Source organism: Artibeus jamaicensis, unplaced genomic scaffold, assembly GCF_021234435.1.
Source record: "Artibeus jamaicensis isolate MK-2021 breed Jamaican fruit bat unplaced genomic scaffold, CSHL_Jam_final contig_685, whole genome shotgun sequence".
Classification (NCBI taxonomy): domain Eukaryota; kingdom Metazoa; phylum Chordata; class Mammalia; order Chiroptera; family Phyllostomidae; genus Artibeus; species Artibeus jamaicensis.
Window position 1 is genome coordinate 7,605,867 of NW_026521924.1, and position 21,238 is coordinate 7,627,104.

General features: G+C 42.5%; 1 protein-coding gene across 9 annotated transcripts in view; it reads right to left on the reverse strand.

The window, feature by feature from the left end:
- PLCB4 (phospholipase C beta 4) overlaps window positions 1–21,238 on the reverse strand; it is a 380,642-nt gene that overhangs the window by 90,571 nt on the left and 268,833 nt on the right. For all 9 annotated transcript variants that reach the window (XM_053671143.1, XM_053671141.1, XM_053671142.1 and 6 more), the window contains 5 exons: window positions 13,440–13,519; window positions 12,267–12,320; window positions 6,777–6,858; window positions 5,322–5,422; window positions 4,609–4,666 (listed from right to left, as the gene is read on the reverse strand). In XM_053671143.1, coding sequence (XP_053527118.1) covers window positions 4,609–4,666; window positions 5,322–5,422; window positions 6,777–6,858; window positions 12,267–12,320; window positions 13,440–13,519 — 375 coding nt within the window. The remainder of the gene's footprint in view (window positions 1–4,608; window positions 4,667–5,321; window positions 5,423–6,776; window positions 6,859–12,266; window positions 12,321–13,439; window positions 13,520–21,238) is intronic.

Sequence of the window (21,238 nt, forward strand, 5' to 3'; positions counted from 1 at the left end):
CTACCAAATCTGATTCTCTGGGGTGGAGCCCATGAATCTGTTTTTTTTTTACCAGGTCTTCCAGGTGATTCTGATGGGCTCCAATTTAAGAAGTACTGGTCTAATATGTAAAGGTATGCCTTTAAGCATATTTAATATCATAAACAAAGTATTTTCTAAGTCGTCCATGGATAGAAGAATGATAAACGTTTGCAATATCCTCCCAATTAAACCCTATTAAAATTGTGTCCCCCAGCCAGATATTCACCAGAACATCCCATCGGAAGCAACAGCCAGGAAAAATAAGCCCTAAGATGCATGCATCATGGTCCTCGAACTCAGCATTCACAGCAAATAAGCATTAAGAACAGACAAGAAATTGCATTGGTTTTTGCTTCTGCTCTGCCAGATAAACTGTTTAATCTTCGGCTTTCCCTAATATTTTCGTGTTTCAAAAAGGAAGTATGGTTCAATCTGGATAACCCAAAGGCAAGGAAACGAACGCTAAGATTTGCATTAGAGTCACAAAAGTATAATTTTTAGGTGAAAAACAAAGAGGAGAAAGGTCATTTCTGGTAATCTGAGAGTAACAGAGTTGCAGAAGAGTTCCACATGGACACAAGCAAGGTGAGGCACATGCTTGTGGACCACCGGGGAATGGACCACCGGGTCTTGGCTGGGGCTCAGGGAAGCAGAACACCCAGGACTTCACTCCATCATATCCAGAGCTTTGGAAAATTCTAAACAGCTTCCAAAAAGTAAGTCGCAGAACAGTGCCCAAGTGAACAAGGAGTTAATGGACATGGCTCCATTATTATGTCTTTAGTCTTCTTACGAAGGAAGGGCATCGACTGGCTTCAATCCAAGCAGCACTGGGAGACAGTGATGTTGCCATAAATGATGTTCAAATGAGATATAAAGAAAATGAAGAAATAACTGGCAAGGGTGGGCTTACTTGTAAGACTAAACAATTCCTCCTCTCTTTGCCAATGCAATAAAGCATAAAGATATCATAGATGGAAAGAGGTCTTGGGTCCTTTGTTACATTCTTTCAACAGAAAAATAAATAAAAAATAAATAAATTTTAAAAATCAGGTTTAGCCCTAATATGATGATATAATATATGTAATGTGGGGGGAAAATTACCAGCAACAAAAAATAAAGCTAATTCTTTATTATTATGGACGTCTAAGATCTTTATCTTCTCTTTTGCATTTTGATTTTTCTCTCCTGCTCTCCACGCATCGAGGTCTGCAGTTGTTAGCAGGTTCTGGAAGAAGTCAAATAAAGGATGATGGGAAAGCTAAAATCAGTTTAGCTTCTCATTAGGAACAAGAAGAGGTGAAACCGACAGAAGCCCAGAGATTTTAATTAGTACTGCCACGCCCAGACAGCTGAGTTGACAGCAGTGTCCAACCATGTAGTTGCTCATGCTAAGAACCTCTCCCAGCTCTTCCAGACACCAGTTTGTTATTTTCATAATGTAGGCAAAGAAAGTTTCCCCCCATCTACAGGAAAAGAACAAGAAAAACAGCTGTGGCAAAATTTTAGGTGAGTGGTGTATTTCCCTCACTAAATTCATTGTGGCGAACAACAGGAGGTATACGCTACTCTCACATTTTCCCCACGCACACCAGGCATGCCGAGAAGGGACTCAGATAATCCACTAGGAGAGTGCTGCACAAAATTTACCTGCAGGCAAATCGCCTGGGGATCTTGTTAAATGCAGGACTGGGGGAAACCTGAGATCCTGCATTTCTAACAAGCTCCCCGAGGATGTCAGTGCTGCATCCAGGGGCCACACTTTGGGGGTCAGTGAACAAGGGCATACTGAGGAGCAGATAAGGAGCAGGTCCAAAGCTACTTGGAGAAGCTAGTACATGCCAATGACACGGATAGACAGGAGGGCGTACAAATCCCTACACGGCAACCAAGCGGTCAATGGCTGATTGTCTCTCTTCCTCTCTTTTCAGTTCCCTAGAGATACATATTAATATACTGAACAGAAAATTCATATAATGAGTAAAGAAATTTACAAGCTGGAAGATGGTGAGAGGCAGGATGGCTCTGCTAATAAATGGGACTTCTCCCCCTATTCTAATTGGTTAATGCTGATATACATGTGTCTATTGATTTTTGCTTTCTTATCATGTCTCTGGTTACCTTTATAAACTCTCTCATATTTATTCAAATAATTTTTCAGTTGAGAGTTTTTAATACTGAGGGAACACAATCATCATCTGCAAATAACGGGAGTAGGGCCCTGTCCTTTTGTGTTCGTGGGACTCATTTATTTTCCTTGTCTTATTGCATAATCCAGGACTAAGGCATTTTGAAATGTTTAAGTCTAAAATTCTGGACTCACCGGCCCTCACACTCCAGTGCTTGCCCCCTTTGTCTCCATTCATCATGAGTTTAGAAGGCAGTCTGCCTAAAGGATGCTTTTGATTTTGGAAAGATGAGAGAGACATAGGTAGGACTCAAGAGAGAGGGGTGCAAGGAGCTGGCAGAATGCTCCCTAAGTTTGACAAAGCTTCTTCAAGGAAGCATCCAGATTTTTGTCTAGTTCTTCCAGTTGAGTTCACTGGGAGAAAAGAGATTCAGGGTGGACACACTTTGATTAAAAATAAAGGCTGTACACTTTCTCGGACTGTCCTGTAGTCTCTATGCCCTAAAGAAATCAACATAAAATCACACTGATTCCATCAGCCCCACCCCAAAATTCAAGGTGCTTCCTTATTGTTAATGAGAAGCCAAACAGAAGGAAATGTAAACGACAAATGAGAGCTACTGCCTACTCTAATAGTATTGGGTAAAAGCTTATCCAAGAAGTATTTAGGAAAGAATTTGGATGGCAAAGCAAGAAAGAAGGGATGACCATATCTTTCAAAAATTAAATGACATGTACTCAGACTTACAAGAATGACAAGAGTGATTACTGGGTCATCCAATAAAAACAGTCCATTAAAGGCAAGTCATAAAATTAGAACCCATGAATGCAGACTTCAGAATTGTTCCTTTGTGTACCTAGTAAAATGCAAATTTTAATAGATGGCTGGGTGCTAGCTTCACCCCAGTGCCCACCAGGGGTCTTTTGTTAGAAGCACTAGGTGGATGATGCAGTAGATTTTCTCATCTCCACTCAAATGTCTTCCTTCTTTAGTAGAAAGCAAGCTTCCTGCTCATCTCACCAAAACTTAAAATGATCAAATGCCCAAAGTGCATAAAAAAACTGAGGGAAACAGAAAAATATTTTTTTAAGCAGAGGATGCAGAAAGGGTTAAGTAAGGAAGGCAATTTAACTTCTGAGCAATGGTGTCATAAGAATGTGGATAATATCTGGGTAAAGATTATAAACACAGTACTCACATGACCAAAGACCAGCAGGGTGCAAAAACTTAAACTGTTTTCAAGTAAAATAAACATCGTCTTGTAACTGCAAGGCTTATTTAAAAGTGGAAGCATTTGTGATGATTTATATAGTACCTTCTCTTCCCTGCACCAGTGCTTTTAGGTTCTGGTGACCCTAAAAGCACTGTGTAGCTTCTAACTTGCAACTCTACAAATGGAAGTCCTGAGCCCTGGCAGGGAAAGTAAAGCAAAGCCCTTTCACAAAGATGTGATTTGATTTGGCTAACTAGCAAGCCAATCTGCCTCTTCTCTTGTTTTTGGCAACATGTCACGTCTGGCACAATAGTTTTCTAACATTTTCTCTTTATATGGTATAATGGTTAACACAAATTGTTTTGAAACAAAAATATATGGTCCATTTTTCACTGAAACTTTTATTATTATTAATGTGTTGGGAAAAATTAGATTTTCCTTTTTGGATTTAGCAAGAGCTTCAGGGGGTTTCATTGAAAAAAATACTTTTAATTGTATGTGTAAAGGAAAAATAAGTTAATTTGAATTGGAATAAAAGTTGCAACCTTTACTTGTTCTAAAATATCTTTTTTATCCTGCTTAAGCAAATTCTGTCAATCTGTCTGGATTGTTAAGTGAATCATATTCTAAAGTTAGCTCTTAGAATGTTGTAAAAATAAGAAGTAAAAATTTAACCTCCAATCACATTGACCTAATATGAACTATATTTTCACCCAGGAAAAACAGTTGCGCCTGTTGTCAAAATATTCTATTTAAACCTACATATTTTTCTTACGTGCAATCCATTAAAAGACCAAAATAAAGCTTTCCAGTCCATGCAAAGACATGAGAAAAAGTTAGCAATGGAGAACCCAAATATATAGTGTGGTAAATTCAATCCATTCTCTTTCTGTTTAATGAGACCAGTAGAAAAAAAAATAAGTACCTTAAATACAATCTTGCAAAAACACAGACACATTTAATTAAATAAATATATAATAAAAATGCACACGCACACACAGAACCAGAGCTACACGTCACGGCAAGAAACCAACAAAAAAAGCAGTGTGCAAAGCCAATGCGTAGGAAGTGTGCAAACATACAAGGGCAGCAGCTGATTTTTGCACCTGGTAAAGCCACATGGAAAGATCAGCAGGTCAAAAGCACAGGGAATGAGGGCATACGATGCAGGCATGCAATGAGGATGCTGGAGGAGGCAAGCCACTGCACACAGACTGTATGGAGTTAATGTATGAAAAAGCTTACTTCATTTAGAAAGCTCACTAATTGGTCTACCGTTAAATAATCAGTTTTGTCTCCATTGCTGAAAAGAAATTTATTAGAAAAAGTAAGTTTTTGTATTTGATGCTACAGTAGGTACGATTTACATGTTGACATTTGTTGATGATCATTCTAAACTTATTTTCTAATCCTGACATAATGGTGCATTCTTAAAATGGCCAGAGATTGTAAGAAAAGCAAAACAAAACAAAACAAAGCAAACCCAACAACAACAAAGAAATCTACACTCCCACTAGCTCTCAGAAAATGCCTGCAATTCTTCCTTAGCATTATCAAAAGACATTATATAAAAAAAACAACATGTAAGTCATCCACTCGAGATACCTGGAATGAATGAACTGTTCAACAACACAGTAACATTCCAAATTGAATCTAGTTAGTTCACATAATGGGTTAATACCTAAAGGAGCAGGTTAAAATTGTAGGAAGTTAGTAAAGCCAATGCAAAGGGGAAAAAAAAGTTCCAGGTGCTGCCACTAACTTATCTAAAAGCTTCTCAAAAAAAAAAGTCAGTGAACTTTTACACAGATAAACTAAGGGGTGAAAATATAACCCTGACTAGATATTCCTAGATACTATCAACATACTATAATAAAATACTATGATAATCGAAGTTTTAAAAATCTAAAAGGACAAGGGTAACACTGATAGGACACTTTCTCCTAAGTAGAACTTACATTTTTTTAAAAAGATCCTCTATATCTGTCCGAGGACAAATCTTTTGTGTCAGTTCATAGAACTTTTCAAAAGTAAATGCTGCAGGCTCAATTTCATCATTCTGTAAAAAATAAAAGTGTGTCATGAATCCATGAGCATGTTTCCTCTTTGGAGGTGAAGAACCTACAGGATCATGAAGCAAAGAGACGACCACTAGGGCTCCGGGGGCCCCATCTCTGATTCTTGCAGACGGAGGCAGTGGTCCACCTCCAGGACTTGCCATCCTTGGGACACAGCAGGTGGAAGCGAGGGGTTCCAGTTACCACACAGCCGGCCAGTGATGTGTGTGCTCAAATCCGGCCTCCAGCTGGACCTGCTCTGGAGAACACCCCATGGAGCAAATATAAAGAAACATTTCCTCTTCCCCCCATGACGGAAAAAAAAAAGTGCCTGCCTAAAGGATGCTGAATAAATCAAGCCCAAGTTTACACGCGTAGGTTGTGAATTTTCACAAGACCGTATAAAGAGGCTCAGGAGAACCCTGTAAAAGTTGACTTTTCATGATGAAATTTATATTTCGAAAAGGATTTGTGAAAACAGTAACAGGCTTAAATCTTTCTTGTAGTCCATAAATTCATTTCAGTTATTTTAAGTCTGAATGGCCATGAACACAGATGGTTTGTGTGGGAAGAGGTGCTTCATGAAACAACGCCTGCCGCCTGAAGAACTGAATTTATTAGTCAGTCACTCATGCTGACATTGTGCTCAGTCCAGGCAATGCTGACGGCCTCTAAAACACGCTTTACGTAAACTGTGTGAAAGAGCCGTTTCCTCTCCTTAATAAAGTTGACAAAAACATTTTGAAGTACACTGTCTGGATTTGAAAACATTGAGGTTAAAATGCCCAGAAGACTGAAGGAAGGAAAATGAAGAAAAGTGACTATCCTATACGTGACTGAGTCTATCTCTCAATCAAAATGAGATTGGTTTAATATATATAATCTGGTCTATTACAAATGAGAACATAAATAAGTAAAATAGTTTTACAAACACATTATTAAATAAATGAATACCTTATGCTGAGTGAAATAAGTCAAAGACCAATACCATATGATTTCACTTATATATTGAATCTAACAAACAAAATAAACAAACAAAACAGAAACAAACTCATAGATACAGAGAACAGGCTGATGGCTGCCAGATGGGAGGCGGTGTTGAGGGGCTGGTTTGAAAATGGGGAGAGATTCAGAAGTACAAATTGGCAGTTCCAGAACAGCCGAGGGGATGTAAAATACAGCATAGGGAATACAGTCAATAACATTGTAACAACCGTGTGTGGTGCTGGATGGGTACTAGACTTACCAGGGGGATCACCTTCTAAGTTATATAAATGTCTAACCACTATCCTGTACACCTGAAATACAGTATTGAATATCAACTGTAACTGAACAATAAAATAAGTTAATGAATACCTTTCCACTGGGAAGACCTAACTCCTTGAGTGCTTGAAAGATCACCTTTTCTGTTTTCCCCGATGCAAAGGTTCTAGTAATACTAGAGCAAAAAAGAAAAAAAATCAAGTTATTGTTAATTGTTTTCTCTGAGGCAAAGCTCCAAGCGATACTAGGGATGTTGGGATGGAGGGAGAAGGAACAGGAGAATGAAACTGCTTCTCATTTCTGGGTGTTTTTTCGCTTCCCGAACTACCTCCTGTAAAGGCGACTTGGTTCCATGACAGACCGACTCCCTGGGTGGCTGTGCGTACCAGAGGCCCTGGGGGACACATACCTTCAGACAAAAGCAGTGATTACTTTTTACTCTACCAAATTACTTTCTTGGGAAAAGAGAATGTGGCAAATGGAGATGGCTATAGAGAAAAACCTCAAGTTGACCATAACATCTGGGCTTGGGGAAGACAAGCGGGCCCCTCAAACTCGGCCCATCCCTGCGGTGCCCTTACCCTGGGTCACACTTCCTACGGCTGGTACGCATCATCAGACGTACTTTGTTTATCTGTTCATCTTCTGAGCTACGCCCCCTTGAGCTACTTGAAGTCAGCTTCCTCAAGGATTGCGGAGTTCATTATGAAAGGGGTTAGATGTGGGGTAGAGGGGAGGAAGGAGAACAATTATTCCGTGTTTTAACAGAATCTTGGCACTACACTACTCCCAGACGTAGTGTTTTTGAATAATGGTGTAGCCTTTTAACTAGTGTGTATGCATTAAGACTAGTAAAATAAATACCATGCGAAAGAGCGTATTTCCAAATGATGATAAAAGTAGAAAAAAGAGATGGAGTCCCTGTGATCAATACACTGGTGACCCTCAGAATGAATGCTACTGAGGAGAGGACTCAGGACTCACACTTAGCTCTGAGCCATGCCTCAGCTACCTAAAGGAGCCTTCATTCACTCCCTGATTGGTAACTTGTCACCATAATAAGAATAACTGTAAATCAATAGTCTAGCCTTCAGTCAAGATGGAGCTTACTTTCATCTGTTAAACTTGGCTTTAGAATGCCTTTCCTGTGAGCACCAGAGAATTTTAACAGCACCTCCCTAATCCCAATTTTGTCATGCATGCCACCATTCACATTAAGAGGAAGGCAAGCTCTAAACGTAAGCACCCACCCCTGGTTAATTGTGACGAGTGGCAGAAAGCACCACGTCAACCTCAGACTTCAACTTCCCAAAATAGATTGGGAAGAACTGACTTGAAGTAAATGAATGGCTACGTGTTCATTCAAAGCGTTACTGTTTCATACTTGGTCCAAGAATACTTCAAGAGGTATGTTTGAAGAGTGCCTGAGACAGATGCATTCAAATGCAGGGAGGCCTATAAATTCTCTTTAACAAATCTACAGACATGTAGGGCAAATGTGTTTCTAGAGCAGAGGGTGATATTCCCACACTTTCCCACTTGTCTGGAGTTCACAGAATTTGTATACTTTAAATTCAGTTGGGTTGAGAAGCAATTTATCTGATCTTCATCATACGGGGGGTGGGGGGGATAGTAGCTATTCACTTGTATTGTTTTTTTTTAAAGTATGTGTTAAAGGGAGAGCTACAGGCCCCCAGCAGTATTTGGGATGTCTGCCACCTGTCAACAGGATGGAACTCTCTGCATAACGGTCTCAGGGACCCTCAGCCAACTCGAACTGCTGGCAGGTTTGGGCCGGCCTGGAAGAGGAGATGAGCACTGACTGACAAGGTCACGAATGTAGCAGGTACAGGGGCTGAGCCCTTCTGCTAGAAACAGGATCTGCATGTCTGGTAGGGGTAGAGGCAGGGAGGAAAGGGACAGTGTAGAGAAACAGAATCTTCTGACCAGGACTGGCTGAAGCACCAAGCAATAAGAAGGAGGAAAAGAAGAGCTTATGGGATTAGGAAGGCCCCAGCATTTGTGGAGATAGAGGACTTGAGAGAGAAAGTAAGGTGTCCAGCAGCAGGACAGAGGGAAATCACACTAGTGAGGGCACCATCAGAGCCCAATGGCACCACTGCACAGGAGATAATACAGGAAGAGGTGGCGGTATGGGCAGCAGTGCTCATTCCCAGGCCCCAGTTTTCACGGGGGAACTTGAGCTGGGCCACCTTAATGCAGATTTGCTCACCTGATTCCACATTAGAGACTAAACCCAGGATGGAGGGTGGGAGAAAGGAAGGGAAGAGACCATTTCCCTGGGGCGGCACCTTTATTCCCTTCGCTTCCGCAGCTTTTGGAATCATTCTTGGGCCTTCGAATGGATTTGTCAGGGGTGAGAGGGGTTTGGGGGTGACGGTGAATTATTTGAGTTCCCAGTTGCCTGAGAGGCCTGGCAGAATACCATTTCACCAGGTTCTGAGAGAAACACACTTATCACAGGCTGGGGCATTTTAGATACCACTGTGAGACATTTCATGGAAACGTGTTTATAAACGAGTAAGATTGAGTCAACTCTATATATATAGCTTCAGGCTCAGAGAGTATAGCTTAGTACTTCACAGCTAACAGGTGCTTGGTAAGATTTTATTGAATCAGAACAAACCCCTTCCCCAAAGGAAATGCTATAAAAGCAAATACCCTTAAGTGGTGCCCAGTCCTATCAGAGTCCTGGTTAAGATCCACATTCCAGGGGGCTTTACAGGTGATGACGACACCAATGGTCCTAGAAACTAAGGGAGTCTCACTCTTTGTTTACCCTCAGAGGGTGTACAATCTCTCCAACGGTTTCAACACCATCTTCTGAAACAGTCAGGGAAGACTCACGAAGCCCCAGCAGAACCGGACGCCCTACAGGCAGGCTGGGCCTTTGGGACAGTGGGTGGATGATGCAGGAGTTGGGCTGCCAACCATGACCGAGGTCCCAGCCTTCGTGAACACAGCGGTCCCCTTCCGGGCTCCTTCCAGTCACGGCCCACAACTACTGTCTGGCTACCATGTCCCAACTGTCCAGCCAGTGGTTCCAACTCCGGCATACAGGGAATGGGAGATGGTGAAATCAAAGTGACCCTCCAAAGCTTCGGTGGGAGTGGGAGAATAAACTGAGTGTGACTTTGTAAGTCTGAGAGAAAGGCAGGCTCTGTAAGATTGTGTACACAGAAGTAAAGGGTAAGACCTTCTTCATTCATCATTCCTGAAACTTCCTGGATATTAAATTTTGACTGCTGCTAAAGAGCAGGGGCCATTCCCAAACTATAGCGACTGTGAGGTCAAGCCCCTGTAACATTGTGCACACACACTAACATACTAACAGTTTCCATTTTAAAAACTCCGGGATAGTAATGATGAAGTGGTATTTTAAAAGTGTTTACTCTTCGTATCCATTAAAACATTCAGAACAATTTCCACCTCGGCCTTGGCAGCTCAGCTGCTGTTTTCTGGCACGGTATCAATTCTCCATCAACCAACAAACTGCCCCTGGATCACAGATGTCTTGTGTCAAACACCTGTTAATACTGGCAGGCACCAAAGGGTTCATGTCCAAGAGAGCTACAGGAGACGACAACGTATCTAGGCTATTTCTACAAAAATAAAAGGGTAATAACTTTGTCCGTGAACATGCTAGATAAAGATCTTTGGCACCAGAAAAAGCTTCCAAGATTATTTAATAGTGATGTGATTAGTAGGATACATGCAAGTAAAACCAGAACTGCTAGCGGAGAAGTGATCCGATCACAATTTATGTGGTTTAGACTTTGTCCGTTTCTGAGCCTTATCGGGGAAGACAACGCTGGAGAGTAAGATATGTAAACACTGGTCCAACTTACGTTTCTTTTCTTTACACTGCTATCTGTGTCCTCTGAGTTTGGACTTGTTACTTCAATACTAATTTTAAATAAAAATGCACTATGTATTTGAAAGTAGCTGTAGGAGGCTGGGATACGTTGTGATAACTGTTCTGCTGTTGCTCAAGCAAGCGGGGAGTTGTGAGTAAAACAGGGATCAGTGTAAAGTATCTTTGCCAACAACCATCTGTCAGGGATGCCAACAGGGTCTTTTATAAATTGTACAGGAGGCACAAAATCGCCTTCCTAATAAATGATTAAATAAAAAGCAGGGAACTCTACATATAGATTTATAAAGACCACAACAAATGCTTATACAACACTGTAGGCCCTCTAAATACAAGGTTAAATAAAAAGAGCACTGTCTGTGGTCTTTTTTATGATTTGTATGCTTTTCATTTTCTCATTGATGTTTCATTTGGGTTGCATGGATACTTTAGTTCACGACTGTTGTAATACATGGAAATAAGAAAAATGATGACTTCTAGGACAATTCTGTTCTGAAAAGAATGATGTCGAGGGAGTATGAAGATACGCTCTCTTAGGATGCAGAGTAGAAGCTTCAGAGCAGAACAGAGAGACGGGATAGACAGGACGGCCTAGAAGAATCAGAAGTGGCCAGGTGTGGTCAGCCTGCCTCTGCTGGAATAGGTCCAACTCAAATGCCGGGCAGGGAGCAACTACCCTGTCACGCTGAGGTTTGTTTGTTGGTGGTTGGTTGGCTTCTGGAGCGGTGTCCAGAGAAGATGTCAACATGAACCTGAGTCTGGACATCCCTACAAGAGCAGGCTGATGTCTGGGGAATCTGTTTTGGATTAAGGGTGAGAGCTTAGGTTCATCAATCCAAAAACACGGTGGGCCTCACGTGGACAGCAGATGCTCTGTGTGCCCGTCCAACTTCTGGAATTTCCACAAAGTGCTTACACAAACACCAACCAAAGTGATACTGGAGAGGCTGCTAGAGAATGCCCATCACTACCATCATGAGAGCTTCCAACTGCGGCCACAGACTATTAGCACACACTGAAGGGAGTGGACAGGCAGAAAGAGGGAAGCGAGGGCTCGGCGGGTAAGCATGTCAGCATTAAAGGACACCTGTGAAGGCTGTATCTGATTCACGTGCTCCTCACTTTTGCTTTACTGGCATTTTTTTCCTTGTCACTGTTACCTTGAGCAAGGTGAGGAATCAAAAGCGTTGAAGATGGTTCGCCTAGAGAGCAAGTGGCAAGAACACAGAGGAGCCCACCTGCCCAGGGCACCAGATCACCTAGCACGAGATGTGCTATCCAGAGGCATCGCCCTTCCTGAGGCACAGTCCGCACACTTCCACTCTGGACGCACAATAAACACTTCTTTAATTTTAGCCAATGGTGGCTGAGGGCACATAGGTAAAAGGTATTTAAACCTTAAAGGCCCACCTCTTTGAAGATTTTAAAAAATAATGCTACATTTTCAGATGTTCTTTAACTTATCAATATAGTGTAGAAGCTGCCATCTGTTCTGGGGAACACGCAACTTTGTGTCCATTAATGATTTTACAAACTGAACACAGCACTTGAAGAAGTCATTCAAACTAAGATTCCGGAATTTTTTTTAGCTAAAGCAGTTAACAAGTACTTGTGAGGGCTCCATCCCTGCTCTGGAATCCTGAGGGTGGGGCAGGGTGTGGAGGAACACAGAGAAATGAGCGACTCACCTCCTCACTGGGATTTTACCACTCGTGTTGGTCATAAATGCCAATTTCATCCAGCTGGAAAACAACAGGAGCAACACTGTTTTAATGTTTCTTAGGAGGGACAGCTACAATCAGGATAAAAAACTTCGCAAGATCATTCATTCATTCAAAGAACATTTAGTCTGAAAACCAGAGACAATTACATACTGTGACATGAATTTACACGCATCTGATTTAGCTAATAAAAATACGGGACTTACAGTTAAACCTGAGTTTTATTATTATTATTTTAAATTATTTACTTTTAGAGAGAGGAGAAGGGGGAGAAAAAGAGGAAGAGAAACGTTAATGTGCAACAGATACCATACATTGGTCGGCTGCCTCTTGTACATCCTCAACTGGGGACTTGGCCCCTCAACCCAGGCGTGTGCCCCGGCCCGGAATTGAACCAGCAACCTTTTGGTTTGAAGGCTGGCACTCAATCCACTGAGCCACACCAGTCAGGGCTAGCCACACCAGCCAGGGCTAAATCTGAATTTTAGATAAACAACAAATAGTTTTTCACTCTAAGTACTGTCCAAATATGCATAGGACATACTTAGACTAAAAAAATTATTTGTTAAAATCTATTGTTAAAATCTAGCTCTTAGTGCCCCTCTGGGTTTTGGATACAGTGAGTTGGGGTAAGGCCTGCTGTCTGAATTTCAAAAGTACATTCGGAGCTGACCATGCACTGCACTGAACAGTCCTTGGGGTCGGTGGCCTCTTTCTCACCCTAACAGTGGGTGGCTTTGCACGTGTTTCCCTTGGCCACACTCCCCATTTCTCAGACTCACGCAATGGAGGCTCTAGCTACAACGGCACCCAACTGTGGCCACAGGTATGGGGAGCCATTTATCAGCAGACTCAGTCTGGGGATGCAAAAGCCAGTGTCCACAACTCGGAGGACACTTGGGGGCTGAGGGTCCAGCATCTTCCTCCCATCGAACATCCCTCCCCCAGTTTGGGGGCTCTGGGTTTATCCGTTTATCATGAAGAGTATAGGCATGCATTGGTCAACTTCCTCTCCAAGGCCAGGAGCATGGAGGGAAAGGCAAGCAAGACCCTGCCTGGCCACATGCTAAGCCTCACTTTCCACTCTGACCTTTTGCTTGATCACAGCCAAGAACAAGGGGTGAAGCAAACGAAACTCACTGTTTCTTGAGGCACGTCATCGGGCTGACGTTGTTGGCCCTGAAGTTGTGTATGATTGATCTTAGGCCGTCTACCCATTGCTGCAAAAGAAAAATAGTGTTCTTGGTTAGTAAATCCGCTGCAGCTCAGCATGGTTTTGGTTGGATAGCTTGTACCCATTTCGTGTAGTATCTTGAACTGTTCTTCCATCCCCTCCTGCCCACAGCCCTCTTCATTTTGCACACTCATTTTTTCACCCTTTAATAAACAGTTTTCACTCTTTCCATGAAGATAATTGTGGCATCCGTAGTGTTATTAAACAGTGGGTTGTCACAAAGGAATGCTGCCCCCCTGAGTGACTTGTTATGCCTTCTATTTGCAACCTGCTTAAATAGAACCCCCTTTTCAATTGCTGGAAACATTCATCATTTCTAAGCAACATTATACAATACGAGATGACATATTCAGCTATTCTCATTCTGATGATGAATGCCTTATGTGTTTATCAATTTTATTGTGTGATAGTATTTCATTCTAAGAGTTTCTTACATATCTTACCTATCTGTGTTTTCCAGCACAGCCTTAAAAGGGAAAACCGAGAGCCAGGGTACCCAGAGGAAGCAGCGATGTGCTCACATAATTTCTGCATAAGGACTTGGACCTCAGCTTTAGTTCATAACATTACCCCCTGGGTCTACAAGGAAAAGTGGAGGAAGATTGTGCAGGGCGGTAAAGGAATCTGGGTCTCCGCAGGGCATGGTAACAGAAAAGGCAGGCCTGCAAATGGAAGCCAACTCTGTCCTTGGGTCCAACGACTGTGCCAATGAATGCCAAGCCACGATGCTAAAATAAAGAGCTGTACTATTGCCAAAGTGCCTTGTACAAAATTAATTCTGGAGGTTAAAACAGAACTGGGGCCCCCACTCAAGCCAGTACCTTACCTTTACAGTCTGACTGTTGAAGCTTCGTGCTGGGAAGGAAAATATTTTGGAATAGGTAGTAATATGGATGTACATTCTACCTGTACTCTTCCAAGTATGGGAGCCACTAGCCACAGGTGGCCATATAAACTTGAACTGAATAAAAGTAAAATTCAGTGCCTCCATGGCACTAGTCCTATTTGGAGTCTTCAAAGCGCACACCAGCTAGTGCCTACCATACTGGACAGTGCAAATAAAGAACATTTCTGTCATCACAGAAGGTCCCTGTGGATAGCACTGCACGGTTTCACCAGTTTTGACTCGGTCAAACAATTCAGTCACTGCAAGGGCCAGAGGCGATGACTGAGTTCTATAAATGGATCTGTGAAGTTTTCATTTTAAGTGTGGTAAAATGCATATAACATAAAATTGATCATTTCGACCATTTCTGAGTGAACAATTCCGTGGCCTCAGTGACATACATGCTGTTGCTCAGCCATCACCACCTTCTACCTCCAGAACTCTCCTCACCTTGCAAAACCGAAACTCTGTTCCTCTGTACCCACTAAACACCAACTGCCCATTTTCCTCTCCCCCTAGTCCCCGGTAACCACCACTCTACTTTCTGTCTTCGTGAATTTGCCTCATATAAGAGGAATCACATAGTATCTGTCTTTTGGGAATAGGCATAGCGTTCCCAAGGTTCATCCATGTAGCCCGTGCCAGAATTTCCTTCCTGGTAAAGGCTGAATAATATCCCATCGTATGTATAAGCCACACGTAGTTTATCACTCACCTGTGGGTGCGTCCACCTGCTGGTCACTGCAAACAATGCTGCATGAAGGTGGACACAGGCGCACAAGTGTCTCGCGCTTTCAATTAATGAAAAAGTTCTTGCTTTCAATTCTTTCGGATCTATATCCAGAAATGGACTTGCTGGATCATACGGCCATTCTAATTTAACTTTTTAAGGATCATCACACTGCTGTCCATGATGGCTCCATCATTTTACAGTCCCGCTAGTGGTGCGCTGGGTTTCCAATTTCTCCACATCCCTCCCCTCCAACACTTGTCATTTTGTTCTGATTTTATTTTTTTATAGTGCCTATCCTGGTGGATGTGAATCTAACAGATTTTGTGCTTTTCTCTTTGTGCTCCAATAGCACCTAATGGCTTTCTGAGGGGGGACTTACGAGCTGTAAAAGGTGAATTTCCCTTCACAATTGCAAAAGGCCATTTTCTGAGAACTGTAAATAGCAATGAAAGCCTCAGCAAGCATGATAAGCGAAGTCCGGATTCTGGGGGAGGAGAAGTAATGCCTCGATTATTTTCATCATCAGACTTCCTCGGTCAGGCTAAATACGGGACTGGAACTCCTGGGGGACTCTCAAATATCCTGTTACTGTCCTAACAAACCACAGGCGCACACAGAGTTTCCCAGGAGGAGACAGAAAAAGCACAAATCATTTGTTTGGCATTAACTGGGAAGCATTTTCTTAACCCGAAGGCTTGGTTCGTGTTCCAAAACACAAAACTAAGCCTATGGTTTCCGAGGACAGAAAAGTGGGCAATTTCTGAGACTGTTCACTGGCTTTCTCTGATTGTTCTAATTCAGCTGTTTGTAGAAATAGATTACAGAGATGCTGAGCTTTGAGAAGGCCTCAACAGATTCCACCCGTCTTTTGAAAATACAGTGCTGGTGAGGAATCTCGTTCATTGGGATGGAAAGGTCCCTGACAGCGACCTGCGAGGTCCTCGCTCCAGGGACGGCGCCCATGTTCCAGTTAAACAGGAAAGGCCACAGGAATCCCCACTCGTCCTGGTGCGCCCTGGGAGGGAGGTCGCTGCTTCCTTCTCCTTGTGATGATGAGAGTGAGGTCAAGGGCCTGGTCCAAGGTCACAGAGCTGCTGGCTCAGAGCCCAGAGGCAATAAGAACACTGTAGTCTGCCCTTCACACTGGGGACATTGTCACTCAGAGACTGTTCACAGGTCTCCCTCTGTGAGGTGGAAAGGTTCTATCAGACCTCTCCTTCTCTCTACTATCTTTCAGGTAATGTATACTTACATTAATAAGGCCAAATGCCTGTAGGAAGTATGGTAAGCATTTTGCTTTTTTTTTTTTTTTTGCTTGGTTTGTTTTTAACATAAAATAGATGAAATACCAGCAGGTGTCAGCAGAGCCTGAGAGTTTAGCTGGAAAGTTGCGTCACGAGTAAACTAGACGATTATCAACTTCTTCGAATGTTTCCAGATGAATAGAAGGAAAAAGTGTGACTTAAAAACACTGGCTCCATGGTGACACCCCCCCACTGTGATTCACGCTGCCCAGTGCCCCCGCCTCTGGTTCGCCATACTGAGTGGGCACATGTAGCTGGACCCTGGGGGCTGGCCCACAGGAATGACTCCCAGTTCAGGAGTCCACACTGGTAGTTTAGCATTTGTAATCATTACTGGTCTCTCATTTCAATCTTTTCCAATTTTGTTTAAATGAACTTAAAGCTCATTTCAGCCCTTCTAAGGAGAAGGAAAAAAAGTCCTTCAGAGGACCCTTCAGGGCTTGTGCTGGGTCCTTTGGGTGTCCCTAATCTTTCTTAGGAAACTTTGACTTCTCCTCCTGGACTCCTTAAACTTTTTCATCATCCAGGAAGGGTCCGTGTTCCAGGCAAGTGGCCAGGCCTCAGACTTACCCACGCCCTTTGCCCTCACAACACTAGGACCGTCATAGACAAAAATAATCCCTTTCCAATAAAAAAAAAGTATATAGAGAGATACAACAAAACTAAACTGAAAAATATATGAATTTACACAGAGTATATATCTCACCTTTTTCTCTTAAAAACATTTGTTAGTTTTTTTAAGGTTTCAATAGCAATATTTAAATTCCTATGTAGAAAAATGTAAAGCCAAAAAGTAAACGTCACCCTAAATCCCATTGCAGGAAATCCTCGCTTAACGTGGTGGATAGGTTCTGTGACTTTAAGTCAAACAACGCACAATGAGAACAGTTCTACCACAGGTTAACTGAGACAAGCCAGAGGTAAGTTCCTACAACACCTCATCAACATTATAACACGAGGACATTGAACAAAATGTCCTGTTACGAAAGCTCCTGCTGCACTGATATTAAAAGACAGCCACTGACAACACTTTGCTATTTTTTCTTCTAGTCTGTTTCTATGCACAGAGATTTGTCCTTTTCAAATTACTATTATTATCATTATTATACAGTCAGCACCACCTCAGGCAGAATTGTTCCTTCAACTCAATCTGATCTCTGGATTGTGTTCCAGAAGCATTCTTTTTCAGCCTTTCGTGAAAACAGCGCATTGTCAAAGCAAAAATGACCCGGGCCCTGTGACACTCTCCAAGTTTGCTATGTGAATTTCTCCAAAGGGAAACCTTAGTAGCATCCTCCGCAACCTTTCAATGTCTGGCTCTTTGTTTGCAGTGGAATCATGTTAACTAAGTCTGCTCAAAAGTTAACTAGACACTTGCTACTTAAGGGACCAGCAGCATCAGAATCACCTGGGAATTATTAAAATGCAAATTATCAGGCTCCACCTATTGAATTTGTCTCTAGGGTTAGGAAACAGAAATCCGTGTTTAAATGAACGTTCCCAGTGATTCTTCCGTGAACTTGCTCTTAGGAAGCTCTCCTCTAAATCCATGTCACTGAAAGGGGTGGCTCCTAGACCAAGAGCATCAACATGACCTAGCAGCTGGTTAGAAATGCGGACTCTCAGGTCATACCCCAGACCCACTGGGTCAGAAGGTGCATATAATAAGATTGCTGATGACGCACGTGCACATTCTGTTTGAGAAGCACAGGTCTAGGAGAGGGAGTGCCTCCCAACTTGAAGCATCTCCTTCCACTGCCCACCTAGAAAGACCGAGGTTTGGTTTCTAAGGAAGGTATAGGTTTCATGCAGTGTCTTCAGCTGGGATGTGCAACTTGTAGTAAGGACCCACAGTTTCTTATTTGCTCTTCCTTTTTGTCATATCCCTCCCCACCTGAGCTGAGCAACTCTGCATTCACCAGAATGGAAATTCTGACCTGCACATTTTGAAAATTGTAGTTCAACCGCTTGCATGTGGAAACAAGGCAGGCAAGATACTGCAGGTAGTGACTTTCACTTTGCCTCTCTGAGCTGTGAAACTAATGATGGACGGGGCCATCTGAAATATTTAGAACACAGGAAATGTGGTTCCTAGAATGCATAAACCTTGGTCTATGCAAGATTTTTGTTTATTTGTTTGTTTAAATAAGTGTGGCTAAGAAAAAGTTAGGACATATTTCAATTGGCTGTCCTTAAGGTGCCTAATTGCTGTAACAATTAGCTAGTTTTCAACTTCTAACAACATAAGCCAGCAGTTTATATGATACAATTTGAAATTCAGCTTTTGATTCCTTTGTACTGAGTTTTGGCCAAGACTAAAGGACATTCAAGAAGGAAAATAAGATCTATTTCCATGCACTTTGGACAAACTATGAAACTTTTCAAGTAGGATTTTCAGTGTCTAACATTAAGAGAGACAAGATTCTTTATAAAGTGCTTGGAATATAAATGCAAACTTTCACAAATCTCCAGATGAACAATATCCAGTGCAGTAACTATAGGCAGTGGCTCAGATTTTAGGGTAAAGACGCTGTAGGTAGAACCTAAGATGCTTTCTCTTTGAGTCTATATAAGCAAGGTGTATGAAATCATTTCAGTTCAGTTAGGATAAGGAATTAGTTGGCATTGAGTTGTCAATATTTAACTTTGAAGGCAGGCCAAGGCAAAGACATTTCCAGCTACTGCACTGTGAAAAGGAAACTGTCTAGCACTCAGAGACCAGATTAGTAGTTCCCAGAGCCTGGGAACTCCCTCTGGAGTTTATAAGAAATCCCAGAAGCCTGGACTCCACCCCTGGAGATTCCCATTAAAATCTGAGTGTGGTTGGATGATCAATCTACTTTTTAGACACTGCAGATAATTCTAATGTGATTCTATAACTGAGAACCTCTGAACTAGACCACATATACTAAATTTAGTTTACCCCAGTATTTTTCAGGCTTTTATGTGCATTTGGATCACTTGGGAATTTTGTCAAAGTACAGATTCAGATACAGTAGGTCTAGTGTCTGCATTGAAGATTCTGCCTTTTTTTACAAGCTTTCAAGAGATGCCATGCAGTCATGTGGGCTTGTTTCTTGTGTCCTGTTCACACAAGGGTAGCAGGGCTTGTATGCTGTTTCTAGATGAATTGCATATCTTGAATACCACTATTATGTCCACCAATGAAAAGGCAGTTCTATGCTTCATCACGCCAGCTACTGTCAAGTGGTTTCCAGGATCAGCAGCATGGACATCCCATAGGAGTGTGTTAGGAATGGGAATCCTCAGGCCCCACCCCCAGCCTACAGAACCAGACGCTCTGGGGGTGGGGCTCAGCAATCAGCAATCGAACAGGCCCTCCAGCCAACTCAAGGGCAACATCCACTGAAGTAGGCTAGTATCGGAGAATCAGGCACTAATCAGAGATAAAGATAACAAGAGTGCAGGGGATGGTCACGGGAGAAAAGATTTCTCTGGTTTTGTTTTTAAGCATTTTTATTGAGGTATAATTTATATATAATGAGTGGGCTATGGACTTTTGATTTGAGCTTTTCAAAGCTAACTAACTACCCCTTAGGGTGAGTACTACCAATGGAGACCCTTCAAATTTTGAATTCTCATTCCCATGCTTTGGATTAAAATTTAAATTCACTATGACACAACACACACACATCATAGTATACGCTAACATATTTTAAAGATAGTTACATATATTATAAGAGCAATGCAGGCAGCCATTGGGATGTTGGCTAAAACCCAGGAGCTGGTGATGTTCCAGGATCAGGCAGAAGGAGCCAGTCCTGTGGAAACCTGTTGGAGGAACAGCGCCCCCTGCTTCCAAGAGAGGTAAGTGCAAAACCAGGACAGGCCTGTTGAGGAAAGCCAGGCTTCCTGGAAGACCACTTACTAGAAAATACAGTAGAGAAACAAGACAGAGGTCCACTTCCCAGAACTAGGATGCATGATCAGGACACTACAGAGCCACCAAAGGCCCAGGGACCAGGCCTGAGCACCAAAGCTGCAGCCTGCACAGCAGCAGGAGGAACTGGAGGCTGAGTGCCAGCGTTCCTGAGGTCTTGGTCCCCGTGGCATTCAGCCCAGGTCCGAGGAGAGTTGACAGACTGGTAATTTAGGCAGGACTTGACAAAAAAAAAACCATTAATTTATTACCATTCCAATGTGCTAATCTAGGATGCCAAATCCATTCTAAAATTACATGGCAGCAGACCTAGTAAACTTTGTTTGCAGAGCATAAACCAATTGTTACATCATGTAAAGCAGAAAATATAAAAACTTTTCTCTTTCATTGCAACTACCTTTTTGTCCTGGCTCTACTAAGGAGAGAGAGAAGTGCAGGTAGAATGTGCTAAGAGTCAATCTCACCAGGCCTCGATGTCAGGGCGGCCAACTCCCCGATGGCCATGGAGCTGCAGGCAAACAATGGGGCAGGCAAATACGGGGCAGACAACGTCAGCGTTGACAGTGAGAACACATCAGGCAAAGAGACCAGCAAGTCACCACAACAACCATCCCAAAAAGGAAGCGTGCAAGGTAAGGTGAAGAATAATTTCGTGCATAATGAAGGAGCTAGGCTTGTATTCCCAGGCAAATCTGGTTGTGAACCCCAGGATAAAAGGTTTAACTGAGCAGCTGATGATAATGACCAACAGCAAAGTACTGAAACTGGTGGCCAAAAACAATGGGGATTTAGAAAGAAAGAAAAAAAGGAAAACCAGTAGAGACAAGCCAGTAGTAATTTCAAAAGCTCTTGGGAAGTCAGTAACAATTCCAATAAGGCTT